The sequence below is a fragment of the Antechinus flavipes genome, chromosome 1, assembly GCF_016432865.1.
Source record: "Antechinus flavipes isolate AdamAnt ecotype Samford, QLD, Australia chromosome 1, AdamAnt_v2, whole genome shotgun sequence".
Taxonomy (NCBI): Eukaryota; Metazoa; Chordata; class Mammalia; order Dasyuromorphia; family Dasyuridae; genus Antechinus; species Antechinus flavipes.
The window spans coordinates 9,897,143-9,917,888 of NC_067398.1; the positions used below are offsets into that span (position 1 = coordinate 9,897,143).

At 46.6% G+C, this 20,746-nt stretch overlaps 1 protein-coding gene across 1 annotated transcript in view; it reads left to right on the plus strand.

Moving 5' to 3' along the window:
- CACNA1D (calcium voltage-gated channel subunit alpha1 D) overlaps positions 1-15,946 on the plus strand; it is a 305,670-nt gene extending 289,724 nt beyond the window's left edge. The window contains exons 41-48 of the mRNA XM_051978907.1: positions 5,599-5,715; positions 6,352-6,719; positions 7,030-7,056; positions 8,710-8,859; positions 9,504-9,676; positions 12,646-12,767; positions 13,069-13,389; positions 13,790-15,946. Of these exons, the coding sequence (XP_051834867.1) occupies positions 5,599-5,715; positions 6,352-6,719; positions 7,030-7,056; positions 8,710-8,859; positions 9,504-9,676; positions 12,646-12,767; positions 13,069-13,389; positions 13,790-14,083 (1,572 nt within the window). The 3' untranslated portion in view covers positions 14,084-15,946. The remainder of the gene's footprint in view (positions 1-5,598; positions 5,716-6,351; positions 6,720-7,029; positions 7,057-8,709; positions 8,860-9,503; positions 9,677-12,645; positions 12,768-13,068; positions 13,390-13,789) is intronic.
- The last annotated feature ends 4,800 nt before the right edge of the window (positions 15,947-20,746 follow it).

A 20,746-nucleotide genomic window follows, 5' to 3' on the forward strand; every position in this document is an offset into this window, starting at 1 on the left:
TCAAGCCAGTTGCAGCCCAGGTGGAGTCCAGGATTTCCCAGGACTCAGTGGGTGTTACTTGAATGCAGCCCCTCCTTCTCCTCACCAGGATCCTCCCCTAAGCCTGAGGTTTGGCAGCACGACTGATGCTAAGGGCAAGTCATAGATTGTTCCTGTACCTTAGCCTGGACATACCCAGACGGGGCAGAGCCGTGGTTCTGCCCGGGGACTTAGTGGACCCGAAAGTGGTCGTCGAGGGCCCTGCAGAGTCACCCCCTCTCCCGTCCAGCTTCCCGGAAACATTACTTTCTGAGAAGCTGAGGCCTCTCCTTGCCTCACTGGCTTTGTCCTGCTTGATCCGAGTCCTGCTGAGGGGTAGCCCGGGCTCTCGGGAGCCTCCAGGGAAAGTGCGTAGACCTGGGCAATATTCCGGGCATGGCTTACTTACTTTTCGTGATCCTTCCAAGTCAGTAAATAAACTTAAACTGTGCAAAGACGGCAACCATCTAGAGGAGACGTAGACAATTGTTTAAAGGAAACTCCCAAAGAATTCTCGTTCCATTTGAATCTTGTTGCTTTTTATGGAACGCTTTGGGGTCCTCCAAAGGGAGGCAAGGCCAAAGTGTAAGAGATTGCGAGGGTCGGCTCAGCACTCGGCTTGTAAGGGACTCGTGGTTGGAGAAAATGCAGCTTTAGCTTAGGGGCAGAAGCGTCTGTGTTCCAGGGCCTCGTGGTGAGCGTGTTTCTGGCCAATTTGTGCGGGAAAAACTCTTTTAAATTAAGAAAATTCTCCTTTAGGGTGAGAATGTCCTAATCTGTGGCTTCAGGACGTAGTCAATATTCAAGGACCTCCGTGGCCCTCTGCCACCCCCACCCCCCTTAGTTCTTGGCCCACATCTCTCTGAGCAATGGTGAATAATCAGCTGCTTTCCAATTAGCTAGTTTCACTGTACACTGCTTTCATTGTATGCTTAATAGTGCTCCCAGGAAGGGGCGAGGAGTCTTTTCTTGTTGGAGTTATGTTCAAAATTTGTTGGAAAAGAGGTCTATATAGTGGAAAAGAAAACAGTTCCTGTTATACTAGTTCCTACTACACGGATCCTGGTGTTCCCCATTTTTCCTTCGTGGTAATGTCATTACCTAGCGTGTACATCTTGTCAATCCTGACACGCGATCGAGACTCAGGCTCATTATACGGCAGCACCAGAGCTGGGGTGGGGGGAAGAGACTGCCAGCATGAGAACCCTTCGGAGGGCACAGTGAGGGACAGCTTTCCGTATTTCTGTGTGTGAATGCCCATATTTCAACTAGTAAAATTTGGAGATATAAAATATTTTGAAAAATATCTAAATTTAAATACTGTTGCCATGGAGAGTTGCTTTAAAAAATAGATAAAATCCATTGCAGAAGTTACAATATTATTCTCTTCAGTAGATTAAACATTATCTCTGAATATAGCTTATATAATTACTTTGCACGGAAAAGACCCCGTTAGAAGATTAATGAATTCCAAGTTAGGAGGGTCCGGTGAATGTTTTTTTTTTTTTTCTCCTACTATATAGAAGTTGTTTCTCACATGATTTTTATATGAACCTGTCCTGAGTTATGAGAGGTGAAAACCGCAACATAATGAAAACATAGTGGAAAGAGCATGGAACCAAGAAATCAGAATCCCAAAATCCTAGTTTTAACACTTTCTAGTTCAGGCTAATCCTTTAACTTCCTGTGCCTCGGTTTCCTCAAATGAAAAATGGGGCTCCTATCTGACCCACCTACATTGTAGGGTTATCAAAAAGATCAAGTGAGATGCTGTATTTATTTTTTAAAAAACACTTTGAAAAATAAAATTGTCCAGATCCCATGAGAGTGAATAATGATTTTGCACTCCCTTACTCCCTACCGTGATCCTTGGCATCTTGCCGTTCTTTATTATTAGTTAGCATTGGATTTCCAGGGTCATTGAGAGTAAACTCCAGAATTTTGAAGAAGTCAGGAAATTAATAAGTCCCTCTATGAGTCTAGCATTACAAATTATAGTGAAGAATTATATTCTTTCAACATGGATTGTGTATAGATTTATTAGCTATTGGAGAAAAGAAAGAAAGCCATTCACTTTCGGGCAACTCCTTGTCTTCCCACCTAAAATGAGAAAATCTTACTTCATTTATAAAGCTGAGTCCCACCCAGAGAATCGGAAAAATAACAATTTACTCTTGACATTTAGGGAGAGAATTAATATGGGTGATTAATGGACAGGAACTCCCTCCCCACTCATTCTGTATAAAATAAATAAACAGATGAAATTATAATCACATCTTCTCTGAAGGAAAAAAAAAAAAAAATTTGTACAATGTAGGATATATCCACAGACTCTCTGTCAAAGAGAAGAGAAGGAAAACTGACTTTCAGATAAACTGGTTTATTTGACAATCATTTAATTTAAAATTTCTTTTGACCTCACTAATCAAAAAGTGGACAAGGCAGAAATCTACTGAAGGATAAATATATCACATGTTCAATTGGGCTGTTTGTTGAACACAGACTTAGCTGTGGTTTTGTGAGACACCAACATGCTCTTTCCTATAGGGCTTCAGCACTGATCTGATGGCTACACCAGCCAAGGCTGGAGTCTTCTAGATCTTTTGATCCCCACCATGGCATAGGTTCACCCTGATGCTTTTTAAAGCATTTTTGCATGATTTTTAGTGGCTGTGTGAGTGACCAAATGAACACGTCTTTAATAGCATCAAGGACCCGTAGTTTTCTGGGATATAGCTTGGATATTCAAAGTACCAAGGTCGGCAAAAATTATAATCTGAAAGCTAGCCAAGAGTCACTATCCAAAAGACAAATTTTGACGTTTGCTGGATGAAATCATTCTGTGCCATTGCTTATGGAAGGCTAGTGATACGCATATTTGGAATTATCTTCGATGTTGAGCGGAGAAAGAAAGCTTCCCCATTTCTTGTTAATGGAATCTAAAAGTGTCAGCTTTTTGGGTTTTTTTCCTCCTTTTAAAATATTTTATTAAGTATTTATCAGAACATCTAGCATTTTAAAAATACCATGAAGCTTGAAACTGTTTACAATTTTATAGGATTGGACATGTTCAAACTACGTCACTATTGTCTTTATACGTAGAATATTTTATAGCTACTGTATGTTTCTTTAAAATCATATGACTGTAATTAATGTGAATGAAATGTTTTTAATTAGATTTAATTATGCAGAGTTAATGGCTAATAATATTTGAAAACCTTTCTATTGCGATATTTTGCCACGAGACATGTGTAAAATAAGGGAAAATAAGATTATTACGCTGGTTGTAAAGTTTTTATTTTTTAAAAAAATGATCCCTTTGGGGTTAGACAGAGAAAGAGAGCAATTTTCTTGCACAATTTAAGGTATTTCTTGGGGTTAGAAGCTGTTGGGAATTTGGGGAACAGCCTAAGTCATTTAGCCTGACCTATAAGAAATTCTCCAACACTTTTTAGCATATGTAATAAATTCAGGGGGGGCGATATTTAAGCTTTATTTCAGTTCAAATTTGGGGACAGAACCATTGTCCCATGCGGTATGTTCCTGTACCCCTATATATGATGTTTTCAAATCGTGAAGAAATGTGGATATCTCAAAAAATCTATTTTACTCCTTGTGGGACAAACGGGTGTGACATGTTTTCTAGATTTTTGTTGATGTTGTTGTTGTTGTTGCTGTTTCTGGGTCAGGGAGATGCCTTTTTCCATCTTACTGTCTCTTCGACAAAGACTGTATCGTTATCTGTCTTTGAAGGTGATGTCTCTGTCCCCCACCCAACGTTCCTCATGATTTGTGTTGTCCTGAGCCAACCGTAGGGCCCGTCCCAGCTGGTGAAACATGGCCGCACTGCATTCACGTGTTGACTCATAACCTTGTGTATTATTGATTGGGGGAGGGGGAAGGCCATTGAAGACAGTCTTGATTTTTCTTATGCAATTATGTTATTAATCACTCTGTGTGTTTCAGTGAAATGCTAAACCAACCAGCATAGGACGATGTCAAAAATTTGTTCAAATAAATAGTTTTCTATTTCTCTTATTATTTTCTAACTTAGTGCAATGAGTTGAATTATAGCTCATGGGATTTTTCTGTTATTTCTTTCATCTTGAGGAAATTTAAAGGGAATTGCTAACTCTCGTCCTCTGCTGCAGAAGGGCATTCTTAATTCACCAAAGCAAACTGGGTTGGTTAATTATAACGTGTTTATTCCTATGGAGACACAAGAACAGGTGTCGGTCACAGCTTTGCCCCCATTTCTGGGTCTGTTCCACTGGGTAGCAATCCCTCTCTTCCTTCATTTGATGTAGAACTCAAGCTTCCCTTACATTTTTGGGTAAACAAATGCCCCTTAAAAAATTAATTTAAGAATGTTTTTGGACTGATTTGTATTCTTTGCCTCCTATACTCCAGCCCTGTTGCTTAAGAACTCAATTATTTTATCATGAGATTTGGCTCCCTTGCTTTTTTATAGGCAAAGAAGTTGTTATGACTGATAACCAAATGACTTTATGACCCCAGCTTGCCATCTCTGCTGGGTGTCTGTGGGTCCTGGTGGGGCCGAGGTACCCTGAGAATTAGGAGAGCCCGGGAAAAAGCCACCGTCCTCCTGACGCCAGGTTTTAGCTTGTCCTAACTCGTCCAGGAGAGGATATTTAATGTGAGAGCCTTGAAGCTATGGAAGGAAGCCGTGGTCCTCCTTCCGCAAGGGGTCTGAGAGGCCTCTTGCTCTCGGTGGCCACTCCCGGAAAGGCCCATCGGCAGGTTTCTGCCGCGTTACATTAAGAAATGCAGGTGGCTCCTGTGGTGGCAGGGAGGGGAGACCGGGCCGAGGCAGGCAGTGAGAGAAGGGCCGTCGGGCTCCCCTGAGTGCCCTGGCGTGGCCCAAACCTTCCCTGTGTCTCCGTCTCCTTGCCCCCACACCCACTGCGGGCTCTCGTGCCGTGGCTGAAGTGACTTTCTTCATGAAGATCTGCCACCGGCCTCCTCCCTTGCAAACGATCCCGATTCCCCAAGTAGAGAGTTCTCCTGGCCCCTCGCAGACAGACAGCTCGGCCCATGAATGATAACGGGGAGCAGAAAGCCTGGGGGGCAGTAAGCAGGACTCCCCTATGGGTGGGGATAGTGTCCCGGGGGGCAGCGGGTGGCAGCAGGCGCAGCCCCTCCATGGCCTCCCTGCCGCACTTCTCCATTCGGCCGGCCTCCGGCTCCGTGTCTTAACGGCACTTTCTAGCCCAGGGGCGGGCACGGGCGGGGAGCCAGCTTGCCATCTCCGGCCCTCGCCCCTCTCCTGCGCTGGCTCGGTGGCAGGTGCCGTGCCCCCCCTTCACCAAAAGTGAGCCCCTCGCAGCTGCTGCCGGGCCGTCCCCTGGATTCTTCCTCTCCTAGCCCCCCTTAGTTAGTTAGGGTGTTGTCCTTGAATCCCATGGAGCAGGGGAGCCCAGCAACAAGCTGACGAGGGCAGCGGTTCCTCCTTGGGTTTGGAAGGAACGCCGCCCACCCCGAACCTTAGTCACCCCAAGTCAGCAGCCTGAGCAGGGGGAGGGGGCTGTCTAACGTCTTCTGCTGTTCTCCTTGATCTAGGCGGGATTAAGGACCCTTCATGATATTGGGCCAGAAATCCGGCGCGCTATATCATGTGATTTGCAAGATGATGAACCCGAGGAAAAAAAACAGGAGGAAGAGGAAGATGTATTCAAAGTAATTATTCACACAGCTCTATACTGTCCGTTCGGAAATTTTGGAGCAAGACTTCCAACTCTCAAAGTCTGTGCTTGTAGGACTTCATTTGGGGCCGGCAGCGCGCGCCCGCGCAGACTCCGAGCCGCCGCGACGCACGCCGGGCGCTGAAGCACACACACTTAGGTTCAGGCAGAGCACCCCCCACAGCCCTCCCCGGCCCCCTCGCCTGGTCCCCGGCAGCTCCATCCTCCTCCCATCCGCCCCAAAGCCGCTCCGGCTGAGGGAGCTCCCGAGAGGAGCGCGAGCTCCGCCCCGCGTGAGCGGCTCTCCCGTCACCGCATCCCCGCCATCCCGCGCCATGCACGCCAGGCCGGTCTCCTCCGGGCCCCGGCCCAGAGCTTGCGCCCATCGCCCCCTCCCCGAGGGCCGCCGCCCGCCTCAGATGGGTCCCCATGTCTGAGCGCCGGCCGCTCGCCCCGCTGCCACATCCCCATGGATTTTTCAGACACTCACAGACTTCTGTTCATCCCAGGGATCCTGTAGCGTTTTAGTAGAGTATTTTTTCGTGTAAAAAAGAAAAAACCTAACGTGGCTAGCCTGCCTGCGCCAAATGCTGTGTTAAATTACCTGGTATTGTCTCCCATTATTTTGCAGAGAAATGGTGCCTTGTTTGGAAACCATGTCAATCATGTCACTAGTGATAGGAGAGATTCCCTTCAGCAGACAAATACCACCCACCGTCCCCTGCATGTCCAAAGGCCTTCAATTCCATCTGCAAGCGATACTGAGAACCCAATGTTTCCTCCAGCAGGAAATTCGGTGTATCCTAACCATCATAACCATAATTCCATAGGAAAGCAAGTTCCCAACTCAACAAATGCCAATCTCAATAATGCCAATATGTCCAAAGTTGCTAACGGGAAGCACCCCGGCATTGGAAACCTTGAGCATGTGTCTGAAAATGGGTATCATTCACTCCACAAGCATGAGCATGCGCCTCAAAGAAGGTCAAGTATCACCAGGTAACCTTTGACGTGTTCGCCTCCGGTAGCCCTGCTCCCACCCGTAGCGAGCCCCCAGGTAGAGCGGCCCCGGCCCCCCCTCCCGCTCTCTGCCCCGGGCGCCACGCGCAGGATTGGGATCCTTCCTAGCAAGTGTGAGCGCTGCGGGGAGCGAGCTTCCGCAAGGGACCTCCCGTAGCTTCCCGCCCTCGGCCCCAGTCAGGTGGACTCGCAGCTAGCGCCCCGCCACCCCGGTGCCTCCTGGGGGAAATGACTGCTTCTCTCTGATTGTCCTCTTCTCCCCTTCCACATTCATGCCTTTCCTGGATAGAACCCGCTATTACGAAACTTACATTAGGTACGTTCCCCTTCCCCAAAACGCGCGTTAATGAGTCGTGTCTGAGTGTCAGAAACTGAAACGAGAAACGTCCCTTTAAGCCGGTTCTCAAGAAAGCGTTTGGCAGCTCAGGACCTTAGAGGGTGACGTGGGGGATAAACGGCTGCCCTTTTGTAGAAAGGGAACTCCAAGCACCAGCTCGGCCTGAGGGCACCAGCTCTGTTCTGGGTACCAGCTCTGCCCAGGGCACCAGCTCTGCCCGGGTCATCAGCTCTACCTGAGGGTACCAGCTCTGCCCGAGGTACCAGCTCTGTCCTGGGTACCAGCTCTGCCCTGGGTACCAGCTCTGCCCGAGGTACCAGCTCTGTCCTGGGTACTGGCTCTGCCTAAGGGCACCAGCTCTGCCCGGGGCACCAGCTCTGCTCAGGACACCAGCTCTGCCCGAGGTACCAGCTCTGTCCTGGGTACTGGCTCTGCCTGAGGGCACCAGCTCTGCCCAGGGCACCAGCTCTGCCCGGGGCACCAGCTCTGCTCAGGACACCAGCTCTGCCCGAGGTACCAGCTCTGTCCTGGGTACTGGCTCTGCCTGAGGGCACCAGCTCTGCCCAGGGCACCAGCTCTGCCCGGGGCACCAGCTCTGCTCAGGACACCAGCTCTGCCTGAGGTACCAGCTCTGTCCTGGGTACTGGCTCTGCCTGAGGGCACCAGCTCTGCCCAGGGCACCAGGTCTGCCCGGGGCACCAGCTCTGCCCAGGACTACTAAACCAGTCTGGTGCTCAGTGACATGGCCTTGAGGATGCCACACAGATGGCTAAGAGAGAATGCCTCAGGGACGAGGAGAAGCTTCTTCTCTAGAGCAGACAGAGCCCTGGACCCTCTGGGCCGGAAGCCGGGCCCCAGACTTTCACCATCAGTCACTAAGGAGGGAGAAGCAGGCGGGCTACGTTGGGGATGCAGACAAGTGGTTCCCTCGAGCAGCATTGCATGGCTAAGGAGGCAAGCCCCAAGAAGGGGGTGCTGGGTCCCAGCTCGGGGTGACCAGTGTGTGACCCGTGGGCCCTCCCGATTCGGTTTGGCCCAGAGAGTTAGCTGGTTATTGTTCAGACCTTTCTGCAAGTGAGTTGGGTCTGGCTCTTGGGGCCCCTTTTAGGTTGGTTTGGGGTTTTTCTGGGCACAGATGATGGAGCGGTTGGCCATGTCCTTCTCCAGCTCATTTGGCAGATGAGAAAACTGAGGCAGAGTTAAGTTGCTCGCTCAGGGTCTCAATATCTGGTCATTTCTGAGCCCAGCAGGGGGAGAGCGCAGCTTTTGAGCTTAGACTCGGGGGCAGTGCCAGGCGGCCAGGAGAAAAGAACAGTAGGCACAGGGAGGAAGCCCAAGGAGCCCTCAGAGGGGCTTTCACTGAGGCTCTCGGACTCCTGCTCTGAGCTTCCTGCCCTCGGGCCCATCCGGGCGCCTTCCCCAGTTCCCGCCCCACGGAGATGAACGATTAGGCCCAGGAGCTTGCCCGGTGCCCAAGCGCCACTTCTGGCCCTGCGGGCTCCGGGGGCTCCGGATGTGCAGCACAGAGGGTGGTGGGAGCAGAGAGAGCCAGCAATGGGGGGGGGATACATGTGGTGACCCACGGACCCTCCTCCATACTGAGGCAAGGCCCCGGCCCTTTCCTGCCCGTAGGTCTGGTTCCGGTGACGGGCAGCTCCCTACCATTTGCCGGGAAGACTCGGAGGGCTATGACTACTTCGGGGACGACCAGTGCGTGGGGGAGCAGGAGTATTTCAGTGGCGATGAGTACTATGAGGACGACTGCATGCTGGTGGGCAGCAGGTGAGTCCCCTCCACCCGGGCCCAGGTGAGGTCTGGAGCCCGAGCCACGGGCCTCCCCTCCTCCCGGGCCTCCCCTCCCCCCGGGCCTCCCCTTCCCCTGGGCCTCCCCTGCCTCCCTCAAGCTCCCAGCTTCCCGGCCACCAAGCCCAAGCCTGGGGTGACCAGTCGGAGGGGCCCCTCTGCCGGGTTTCCCGTGCCCCTTCTGGAGGCTGTTGTTTGCCTTCAGATAAAGGCGGTGACCATCAGGGCTCATTTTCTGGGACAGTTGAAGCCACTTAAGCAACTTCTTGGTCTTTATGGGGACAGGAACGTCCCACCGGATGGTGGGCGGCTGGGTGATCCCGAGATCCATACAGGGGCAGGAGGGAACTAGAGCTGGGGCGGGGATCCTCAGCAGAAAGGGTAGACAAGAAGCGGGAAGATGCCCAGCCCCGTCATCTCCCCCAGGCAGAGAGTGGCCCGTGCTCGGCCACAGACCCTGGGACGGGGGGGGGGGGCAGCCAGTGTCACCGTGGGACGGGGCGGGAGGTGACCCTGCCGGCCTGCAGAGCCCGGAACCGGGCCGGGAGTCAGCCCCAGACCCCAGAGGACCGGGCCTGCGGCCTCCTGAGCAGGCCGCCCTCACTCACCCTCTCACTACCCAGGCCAGCGGTGGACTTCTGCCACAGAGGCCCGGGCTACGGCTACGGCTACGGCTCCGCCTACGAGAGGCCCCGGGCTTCCCAGCGCCCCCACGGCATCCTGGACGAGGACTCCCCGGCCCGCTACGAGTCCAGGAGATCTCCCCGGAGACGGCTGCTGCCCCCTACGCCCACAAGTGAGACCAGACCTGCTGTCTCCCCCGTAGCCTGGCCCCCGGGGCCGTAGCTCAGCGGCACAGAGGGTCCCCAAGGGGCCCGGAGCCCGCCGGGCTATCCCCCTTCTCCCCCCCTTCTCCTTTGCTTCCTTTCTTGCCTTTTTTCCTGCTTCCTGCCCCCCAGCTTCCCTGGCTGTGCCTGTGGGGCAGCTCTCTGCCTCCTTCCAGAATCAGAGGGAGGCCGGGGCAGGGGCCGGTGTCCGTGGTGCCCTCGTCGGCAGGGAGAGTTCCGAATCAGTGTCCAGCCCAGCCCCCCCCCCATGTACACACACACACACACACACACACACACACACACATCCCCACCCACCCCCCACGTTCCCCCCACATGTGCCCATGGTGGAAGTCCCCGTCCCGGCCGCAGTCTGGCTGACCCCAGCCTGGGCGCAGAAACCCGCCCCTTGAGCCCGAGAAGAGTCCCACCATAGAGAGCAGATCGCTACTGTTCCATAGGCTTGTCCCCCCCTTCCCTCCCAGGGGCCCGGCCCATCTCTTTGGCCAGTTAGAAAGCAGAACAAACTGAAGGGTCCGGCAGCCGGGGGGAGCTTTGGGGTCCGTCCGTGTGCACGGAGCACAGGAAGTCCTGTGGAGGAGACTTTCTGCAGGGAATCCAACTTAGTCACTGTGAGGGAGTGGGACTGGACGTGCTAGAACATGATTGCAGCATTTCAGACCAGCAGGGGAGACATTTCTATAAGTGTGGTAGTCGTAGGAGTAGAAAAGACACAATAGTGGGAAACGTGGGGCTAGAAGGAGTAGGATTGAATAATTAACTAGGTAAGAAGTGAAAATCGGGAGGAAGGAGAGTGCTAAAGTGCCCTGGCTGAATTTGAGCAGCCAGTCTGGATGAACACCGTCTTCCGGCGGGGAAAACCTGGCAGACACAAGTGCGAGCCGTCATTCAGGGTCTTTGAAAGAATGGGATGAACCAGGGAGGAATTAGGATCAGAAAATAGCAAATGGTCTGAATTTCAAAAAAGGGAAAAGAGAATGAAGTTCACCAATTATCCACCAGTGAACATGAATGCAATGTCTAGCAAATGTTAGAATGCCTCCTTAAAACAAAGTTAGTCAACATTTAAACAAAAAAAGCAATGATTTCAGAGAGCCAACTTAACTTGGCTTGATCAAGAATAGGTCACGCTAGATGAAATGATTTCCATTTTTGACAGGATTACTAGACTGGTAGAAGAAAGGATTGTGGAGATTTACTTTACCTAGATCTTTACAAAGAACGGATAAATCCTCTTGTGTTGTTATTTTTTTAAAAAAAGATGGAAATATGTGGAACAGATACTTGGAACTGGTTTATTTAGTGGCCAGACCAGAAGAATAATCATTGATTTGATGTTATCTTGGAAGGAGTCTGGGATTTGTGTACGGCCCTTTTTCCCACCCAGAATTTACTTGAGTAAAATAAATCATGAGATACTCACCAGATTTGCAAATAATGGGAGGAGATAGTAGGGACTCAAAAATATCTTGAAGGATAAAAAACTGAACTATCAAGTAGAATAAAATTAATAGGGATAAAAAAGCAAGTTTTATACCTGAGTGTTAAAAAAAATCAACTTTGCATGCATAAAATAGTGAAGATGGGACTATTTTACACTGATCTGGAAAATAACGTTAGTTTTTTAATGTGAGGCAACAGTGACTTAGAATAATAGAAGCTAGTGTTTAAGATTAGGTAGGCAATGGGGTTGTGGATAAAGTTTAGGACCTGGAGTCAAAAGGACCTGAATTTCAATCCAGCCTGTATGTTTTCATCAGCAGATGTTCATTTAACTAGTCTGTCTCAATCTTCTCAACTGTAAAACAGAGATACCTTGTAGAGTCGTGAGGATAAAATGAGACTATCTATAAAGATTCACTTGTCCAAGGCTAGACAGACATTAAGTGGCAAGAGGCAGCATTTGAACTCGGGGCCTCGAACTTTAAGTCCCGTGTTATTTCCTTTCTAAATCACAGTGTGATCTTGAGCAGTGAGTCCAGCTGGGAGTGTTGAGTAGAAATGGTGGAGGACTGAGTGAAGTAGCTGGAAAGAAAGGTTGGAGCCAGTTGATGGCGAGCTTAGAATGCTATGCTCAGATAGGACTTAATCCTCTAGGGATTGGGGGAGTTCCTGAAGATGTTTTGAGCAGGGAGTTTAGGGACTAGGGCTGTGATGTACTGCTGAGACTATCTGGAAGAGAAATAATAGCAACCATTAAACACTTAGTTTGAACTTTTTCCTTTTGCCCTACTGAACTAACCTTGGATCAACAAGATTCTGTTAGGCCTCCCAGCCTGACTTTGCCTAATCTGTCCCTACAATGGCCATCTCCTTGTACCCTAGAGAGCAGAGTTGCCAACAGGCAACATACTCACTTTCATCAGGGGGTCCTCTTTTAAGAAAACCAAAGGGGAACTGAGAAGTAGAAATAGGGATCCAGTAAGCACTCACTTCAGCCCCGGACTACCCAGGACGTGGCATCTGTGACCTTGTGTTCTTCCAAAATGCCTTTGGCACCAAGAGCCAGTTCCTGCCTGGGAAAAGACTGGCTTCGTGTCATAGAGGCCTAAAAGGAACTGTCACTGCTTCCAGCAATTTTCCATTTGATCTTTGCTCTTCTGAGGGTCATTCTTTCCTTAGATATATGAGGAAGTTACAAGCTGAGGATTCTAGCACATATCCCACAACTTCATTTATCATTACAGAAACTGGAACTCTGGTCTCCTCTCCATTCCCTCTGAATTAGTGAGGTTCTATTATTTTTTTCTGTTTAATAATACTTTTAAATTCAATTTAAAACATTTAATTTAATAATTAATGTGTATCATAGCCAGTTTTATTCCTCTTGATTTCTGTTCCTGCTTTGGTTGAAGTGCTAAGCCTGTGACTCCTTGAGTTCTTTTTCATGACTGAATGAAATATTCTTATTTCCTAGCAAATCGGAGGTCATCCTTCAACTTCGAGTGCCTGCGTAGGCAGAGCAGTCAAGACGAGATCACTCTGTCTCCTTCCTTTCATCATCGTGCAGCTTTGCCCCTGCACCTGATGCAGCAACAGGTGAGTAGGAGCCTCCCTGACACACTCATGAGATCTCATAGATGCCCTTCCCACTCACCTGCCAGCTTCCTGAAGCCCAATCCCAACTTCCTCTTATTTCTTCTCTCTCTTACCCAAGGCTCCTGATAAGAGAGAACTTTGCATAAAGTAGAAAGTTTCTTAATTTTCCCCACTTCCTTTTAAAGCCTTAATATTTGTGTTCCCCCTGTGAAACTGTGACTCACTATAAATGATAAATAATTGCATTTCATTTAAAGGAAAACAAAAAATAAATAGCTTCCCACTGTCTTTCTTTCCTCAGATCATGGCAGTTGCAGGCCTGGATTCTAGTAAAGCTCAGAAATACTCACCGAGTCACTCCACGCGGTCATGGGCTACTCCACCAGCCACCCCTCCGTACAAGGATCGGACTCCTTACTATACTCCCCTGATTCAAGTGGAAAGGTCCGACTCCCTGGATCAGATGAACGGAAGCCTGCCCTCCTTACACCGGAGCTCCTGGTACACGGACGACCCCGACATCTCCTACCGGACATTCACCCCGGCCAGCCTGACCATCCCCAGCGACTTCAGGCACAAGCACAGTGACAAGCAGAGGAGCGCCGACAGCTTGGTGGAAGCTGTGAGTGCTAACCCCTTGTTTAGAGCATGGGCTTTTCGTGGAGTCCGGTCCTGAGCCCCCGTTACTGACCCGAGGACAACACGTGGCTTCATCAGGGGTCCCTCGGCATCCAGTAGAGAGAATGTCTCGGGGTACAGAAGTGATTACTGTGTAAAGAATTGTCTCACTGGGACACCTGAAGCCATTTGGAGCTTCCTCCTAAAAGACGAATGAGTCTTTCGTTGACTCGTTTGTGAGGAGGCTTTTTTTTAAAGCCATGTGGCAGTTTTAGATTCTTGGAGCTCTCCCCCATGTCTAAAAGTATCTTTTTGTGTAATAAATTAGCCCATCATTTTCTCCTCACAACCGCTTTCTAATTTGCCGCTTACCCTATGAACCATGTGTGTTCTTTGCTTTGCAGGTCCTGATCTCAGAAGGCTTAGGCCGCTACGCGAGGGACCCTAAATTTGTGTCTGCTACAAAACACGAAATCGCCGATGCTTGTGACATGACCATCGATGAGATGGAAAGCGCAGCAAGTAACCTTCTGAATGGCAATATGAGCAATGGGACCAATGGGGACATGTGTCCCATCTTAAACAGACGAGACGACGAATTTCCTGACTTTGGTCCTGGTTATAGCGATGAGGAAGCCGACCCGGGTAGATATGAAGAGGACTTGGCTGATGAGATGATATGCATCACAACCTTATAGTGTTTAGAGAGAAACTCGCTGCAGTGTAAATAATGGGGTGAAAAGGGCCTCGTAGTGGGCAGTAGCTAATCCGACTGGTCCGAGTGAAGGACCTTTCAAGGAAGCCATAATCCTGTAAGGGAGTCTGTCCTGATTGGTGCAGCCCAGGGAAAACCTCTGTCACAGAGGCTGATGTCCCTCCTGGGGAGCAGCCCCATTGAACCAAAGCAGGTTCAAACCACCTTTTTGGAGAGAAAGAAAGAGTTGTGTTACCCCTCGCCCGTCCTTCAAACCTACGTTACGTCTTTGAGAAAGGTTTTTGTGAAAAGCATTTGTCGGTGCGCCGTGTGTCTCTTTACGCACGCAAAGGGTGAAAGGTGATGGCAGTCCCAGCTGGCCGTGCCATTATCTTGTCATCACTTTAGCATATCAAGTAAGTGTGTCCTGGCCATATCCATTTTAACTCTCCCTCCTTTACTTTCCCCCCAAATTGTATCCAAATTTCTGTCTCCCCCCCTTGTGAAATATATCACGTCAGTCTCTACCTATCAGAAGTATGAAAAGGGAAAAAACACTCCCGGTTCTGTTATGTAACACCAGTTTACATAGGAAAATATCATTGAGATAGTCTATTTTCTGACTGTCACATTAAGGGCAAATCTACACTGGAATAACTGCATTCTTACTAATGCAATCACAACCAGGTAAACTTAGCATTAGAAGAGATCGTTTGTTTAAAAAAATATATATCATAGAGATTTCCTGTACATGACTTGTAACATACTATAATTTGTATTTGTAAAGAGATGGTCTATATTTTGTAATTATTGTACCATAATGGAGCTGCAGCAATATCCATGCATCCGAATTATTGGGGTTCTCCACTGAACCCTCGAGATGGAAGAATACTTACCCGTATTTTTACTTGGGATGTAGAGAGCTACAGGAGAGTATTTAAACCGAGCCACCTCTTCTTGCTTCAATGTGAATTTCTTTGGAAAGCAAAATTTTGAGTTCAAAGAAACTTGACACAATGAGATTTTCTAAAATATTTTGAGTTGATACAAATCTCTCTTTGAATAAGATATGCACAAGTGACTCTGCAGTCTTAGATTTGGGAAAGGTTCATCTAATTGGAAACTGTACCCCTTCTATTCCCCAGTGGGTCGCCATCATTTCTTAGGTGATCCTCTGATTCACGGCAATTATTAAAGTTTTTGAGCCAGTTGTGTTGACCCAGTAGCATTTTCAGGAGACCTCGGAGGTTCTTTTTGCATATCTGTTACAGAAATGACGGTCCGGGCAAATGCAATGTCTAGCCTTGTCCCCTCAGGGGCCAGTTATGCTGCTTGCAAACAGAAACCAGGGCGGGGAGAGCGGGAGCTCATGGAGTCCTGGCCGTGAGCAATCCAGGCATGTAAAACTAGCGTTCTGTCCCCTCGGCCCCTTCTGCTGGTCTGGGAGTTCTCTTTCCAGGGTTTGTTTTTATGCAATTGAATGAGGGCTGAACTTCGGATTCACGTTAGTGGAGTTCCAATGGCTGGATGATGAGCCAGTTTGGGGTAAACTCAGACTGTCAGAGGTTCCTTCTCTTCACAAATGACGGCGTGCTTGGCCAAGTTACCTTAGCAGTTGTGCCTGCACTCAAAAGGATGGGGAGCAATCTCAGCTTTTTTTTTTTTTTTTTTTTTTTTTTTTTTACATCCTTCACAGAAAAGCAGTCAGACATTTTTGTACATAATGACTTTGTAACGGAGACCTTACGGACCTCTTCTTGAATCATTCTTATTACAAATCCAGGCAAATACCTTAAGGTTTGTAAAAGGACTATTTCTTGACCTACATAATTTTGTATTAAAATGCAAAATATTCTTCGGAATAAAACTGAGTAATCATTTTATTACACCTGGAAGCCTAGTTTACTAATAGTTTTACCAGGAATAAATTGAAGAGTGATATTCTTTTGGAAGTAGGGGGAGCGGGTAAAGGGAATGGGCTAATGTGGAGGGAGACTCCGGAGGGACCCAGATGCAATCCTCCCTTCCAGCCTTTTTCAGTACGTCCACACACAACCATTCGCTGGGGATGGGGGGACACAGAAAGCTCTTGTCCTGTTTGTACCCAAATAATGAGAACCGTGAGCGCATCTTTAGTTTTTTTTCCACTGATCATCAACATAATATCATGATGTCGCACCATGACACTGCAGCAGATTCTTGGGTGCAGCCCCCAATTCCCAAATTCCCTGCTGGGAATGGGGTCTCTGACTTAATCCCCTATACACCCTAAATGTGCACTGGGACCCCTCAAGCAGACTGTCGGTCCGCCCTACATTTGATTCAATCACTAATCAAATTATTGACTTGATCATGGTGAGAGTCATTTCAGCATGGCGTCGTGGGTAGTGGGCAAGAGTATAAGGTGGACACGGTCAATCATCCCTTAAATTATGGTACAATGGGCAGAGGGCTGGCTTGGGAGTCGGTCAGGAAGACCTGAGTTCGAGTATTACCTCAGCTCTGTCCTGGCCATGTGACCCTCACAAGCTGGCCTTTCGGGACATTTCCAGAGTTCCCTCCCATCAAAAGCACAGGTTCCGAGCCGAAACAGGATCCGTTCCAAGATGACGACAATTTGGTGAGAGTCCCCTTAGTCTTCTCTGCAGGTAGCCCAATTTCGCCTCGGTATTTTTCTGACGTTTCCTAATGTGGGAAGTTAGATTGTTCCCGGATCCTCTGAATTACAGGTGAAATGCTGCTCGTATTCCCTAAGTGACCAGATGGCCACGAAGAAACCATTCCCGAGCCGTGTGAGGCTGCAGAGGTGGGAGTTCTCGGGATCGCCGTGTTGTGTACGCAGCAGATTCCTGAGGGATTCACGCTGAAGCAACAAAAGGGGGTCACTTGGACACCTTGAGGCATCCCAGGGAGGGGACTGAAAATCTGGGACTCACCCACAATGTCAACTTGCTTAAGCAAGTTCACTACCTGTTCCAAAATGATCTACGTGAGTTATGTGATGAATGTCGTTAGGGAAAGTCTTGGAAAACAATAACATTACTTAAATGCGAGGATTTGTCCCCCACTTGTTTTTTACAGGACAGAGAAATCTGCTACAAATTTATAACATATATCCATATATAACATATATCCATATATAACATATAACATATATCCTATAACATACAAATATAGAATATATATTTATAACATATAACATATATTATAACATATAGAAAGTTGAGGGAACAGAATTATCTGGATGATAAGATAATATCTGGGACTCTCTTCTATTTTATTCAAATTCTGTTGATTCCACTGGCTCTGAGGGGACAGGTCCAATGTTTAAACAGTCAACATTTATTTATTAAGCACCCACTGTGTGCCAGACCCATCAGGTGCTGTTGTAGTAGTTCATGGGGAGTGTTCAGGATGAGTGTAAGAAGGAGCCTGATTCAAGAGATGTTAACTTGGGTAGAATCAAGATCTGGTCATTGATTAGGCCCGGGAGGTGAGTCAAGGGGGACAACCAGGTTCATAATCTGGACGATTAGAGAGCTGATGATGTCCTAAGCAGAAACGGAGAAGTGATCAAATTAGTGCCTCGTTACTCTGAATTTTATTTCAACTTAAATTTTATTAGAAAAACACGTACTTATTAAATTTGTGTCCAAATTGAAAAGATAAAGTTAATGTCACTCAGAAATCATGTCACTTTTATCACGGTCAGTTTTATCACGGGGAAGATGAATTAAATAGCCTATTTATCATTTTCCCCACCTCACCCTGTTCCATTGAGCTCATCTAATGAAAATAATATAGATTATGTGATCTATATTATTTCCTTGCTGCACTGAGCACCCAATTGAGATTATAGAATATGATATTTTTAATACTGAAAGGAAAGTATTTGTAATAAAAAGAAACTATTTGCATATGTCAGTGGCTTTGCAAACATTTTGATCTGACAATTTTCCCCAAAAGATACGTTCAAAAGCTTCAAATTACAATAAGCTATGCTACATATACTTCAAATCACAACGTACAAGACACTACAAATCCAAATGGCTCATATACAAAATGTAAAATTAAAGCCCTCTACATATCCACTAGATTTTTGTTACATTGCCATATATTCAAAACCTTGGGATCTATTTAACTATTAACACAAAAAATCTCCATTTAACAACGACTCTTTCACATTTTATGACTTTGTTACCATTTTACCATTGACATTTGATAATGGACCTCTATAAATTTAACTAGAACTTAAGGCAGGTTTTAGGCTTTATAAAAACACACATCTAATAAAATCAAAGAAGAAGAAATATGTTTTGAACAATTCATCTGCCAATGAGGCTTCCAGAGATGAAAAGTAATAATTTAAAAAATAAAATCACAATAATGAAGTAGAATTTGTAACTATTGCATATCCAAAATGCAGTAAAAAACACAGAAATGAACAGTAGCAAACAAGGTGTTTAATTACAAAAGTCAAAAATTTATAAAATAGTCTGAAATGGCAAGTTTTCAACCACAGATTCATGTAAAAATGTTTAAATAGTAATGTTATTCCATATGTAAGGAGTAGTAAGGAGTATGTGTGTGTGTGTGTGTGTGTGTGTGTGTGTGTGTGTGTGTGTGTGTGTATGTATGTATTTATAGGTAAAGAAGAAAAGAATATGTGCCCAAACTATTTTTACTTATTTGGGGTTTTTTGGTACACTTTTTTGTACACTATTTGTAATAGTATAAAAGGCAACTGAAAGGGCAGCTAGATGGTGCAGTGGATAGAGCATCAGCCCTAAATCTGACCTCAGACACTTATCACTGCCTAGCTGTGTGACCCTGGGCAACTCACTTAACTCCAATTGCTTCAGCCAAAAAAAAAAAAAAAAAAAAAAAGGCAACTGTAATTGAGAGAGCAAAGCCAAACCAAATTCACAAATTTCGGATTAAAATTACAATGCCTATGTTTTCATAGCATTTTCCAATGCAAGATTTAAATGAATTCAGACTATTTAAAAACTTTCATTTCATATCAGTACATTACTTTCTAAAACTTCCATAAAAATACAATTTAGAATACTGAAAATTTTTTTCTCCATTTTTTTTTTTTTTGTTACGAGATATTCCTGGTCCTAAATAAGCAACAGAAAAATCCTTGCTCTCATATTGCTTGCGTTCTCAATGGATGGCAAAAAAGAGACAAGTGGAAACTCAAATGTTTAAAAAATTGAATGTTTACACAGAAGGTCTATTTGGAATTTTAGAGATAATGCAAGATTGAAAAGGAAAAGGAGAAGAAAAGGAGGCAAGTAGTATAGATAACTTCTGGGAGTGCAGGGAAGGTTTAGCTGAACAAACTGGTTTTTAAAGAAGGGGAATGGAATGAGACCTGGATCCATTTATAAGTAGCACAGACGTTAAAGATTAAAGATGAGGTGCTGAATCTGTGCACATATTTATTTGGCTCCCATTGTAAACGCTGCCATCAGCTGATCCAGAAAAACTGCTAGATAGTAAATCACTGGTAAATAGTATAAGATCTGTTGTGAGACAGGGCCACCTGCTAGTGGCTGCTAGAGGTGTAACTCAGACCGGTAGAATGGATCCCTTCATGTGAGAGGATAATGATGATACAAGGAGACTGAGAGGCAGTTGCTGTTCTCTAACCTCCCTCCTCTTCCCTCTGCCCCCAATTTATCTCATTCCCAGTCCACAAGCAACACCTGTGTCAGTAAAGGCTGCCCGGCAACTCCTTCAGATGTTATGATTCACAGCTGTGGAGGCTCTTGTTTTTTAAAAAACAATTTGAAATTGAAATAAAAAAAAAGATTAAAGATGAGTGTAAGAAGGAGAATGATCGTGGGGACAGTCTGCTGGAGAAGGAGAAGGAGAGGGAGAAGGAGGTGGGATCAGGATAAATGTCAAACAGGATAAATGGCCTGGGGAGGAAAAAGGTCATCACTACCACCACAAAGCCTAGTACAAAGGAGAGAACAGGGGATTATTTCAAGAGATTGTGAGATCCAAGAGCTCCCAGACAAACGGCCTCCATTTTCTCAGTAAAAGGTAAGGAGAGATCCTCATCTGTGAGGGGCAGAGGGGGCTCTGGGAGGTTTGAAGAGAGAAGGTTTATAACAATGTCTGTGGTAGTAAGATAGCAAATCGATGAGGGAGGACTAAATGAATTTCCTTGCTGCATTGAGCACCCAGCTGAGATTAAATAACATGAATTTGTAGTAAAATGAGTCAACATTTGGATGATGTTCCACAGTTCTTTTCCACAGCCTGTGCATGGGAAAAGATGAGACAAGATAGTGGGTGTAATCCAGGGATCATGATCGGCAATTCATGAAAAATTATAAACTAGAAGATCAGGGGATTCAAGAATAAAAGGTCCTATAGATTTGAACTGATTTGTAGGTAAAGAAGGAGAGAGAAGCCAGAGCAAAGGATGGTAGCCCAGGAAAATACTAAAGGGTAAAGTAAATGCAGATCATGGGGAAAGAAGGAAGAAAAAAAGGAAGGAAGGAAGGAGAGAGAGAGAAGGAAGGAAGGAAAGAAAAAAGAAAGAAGAAAGAGAAAAAGGAAGAGAGAAAAAAAGAGAGAAAAATAAAGAAAGAGAGAGACACAGAAAAAGAGAAAGAAAGAGAGGGGGAAGAAAGAGACAGAAAGAGAA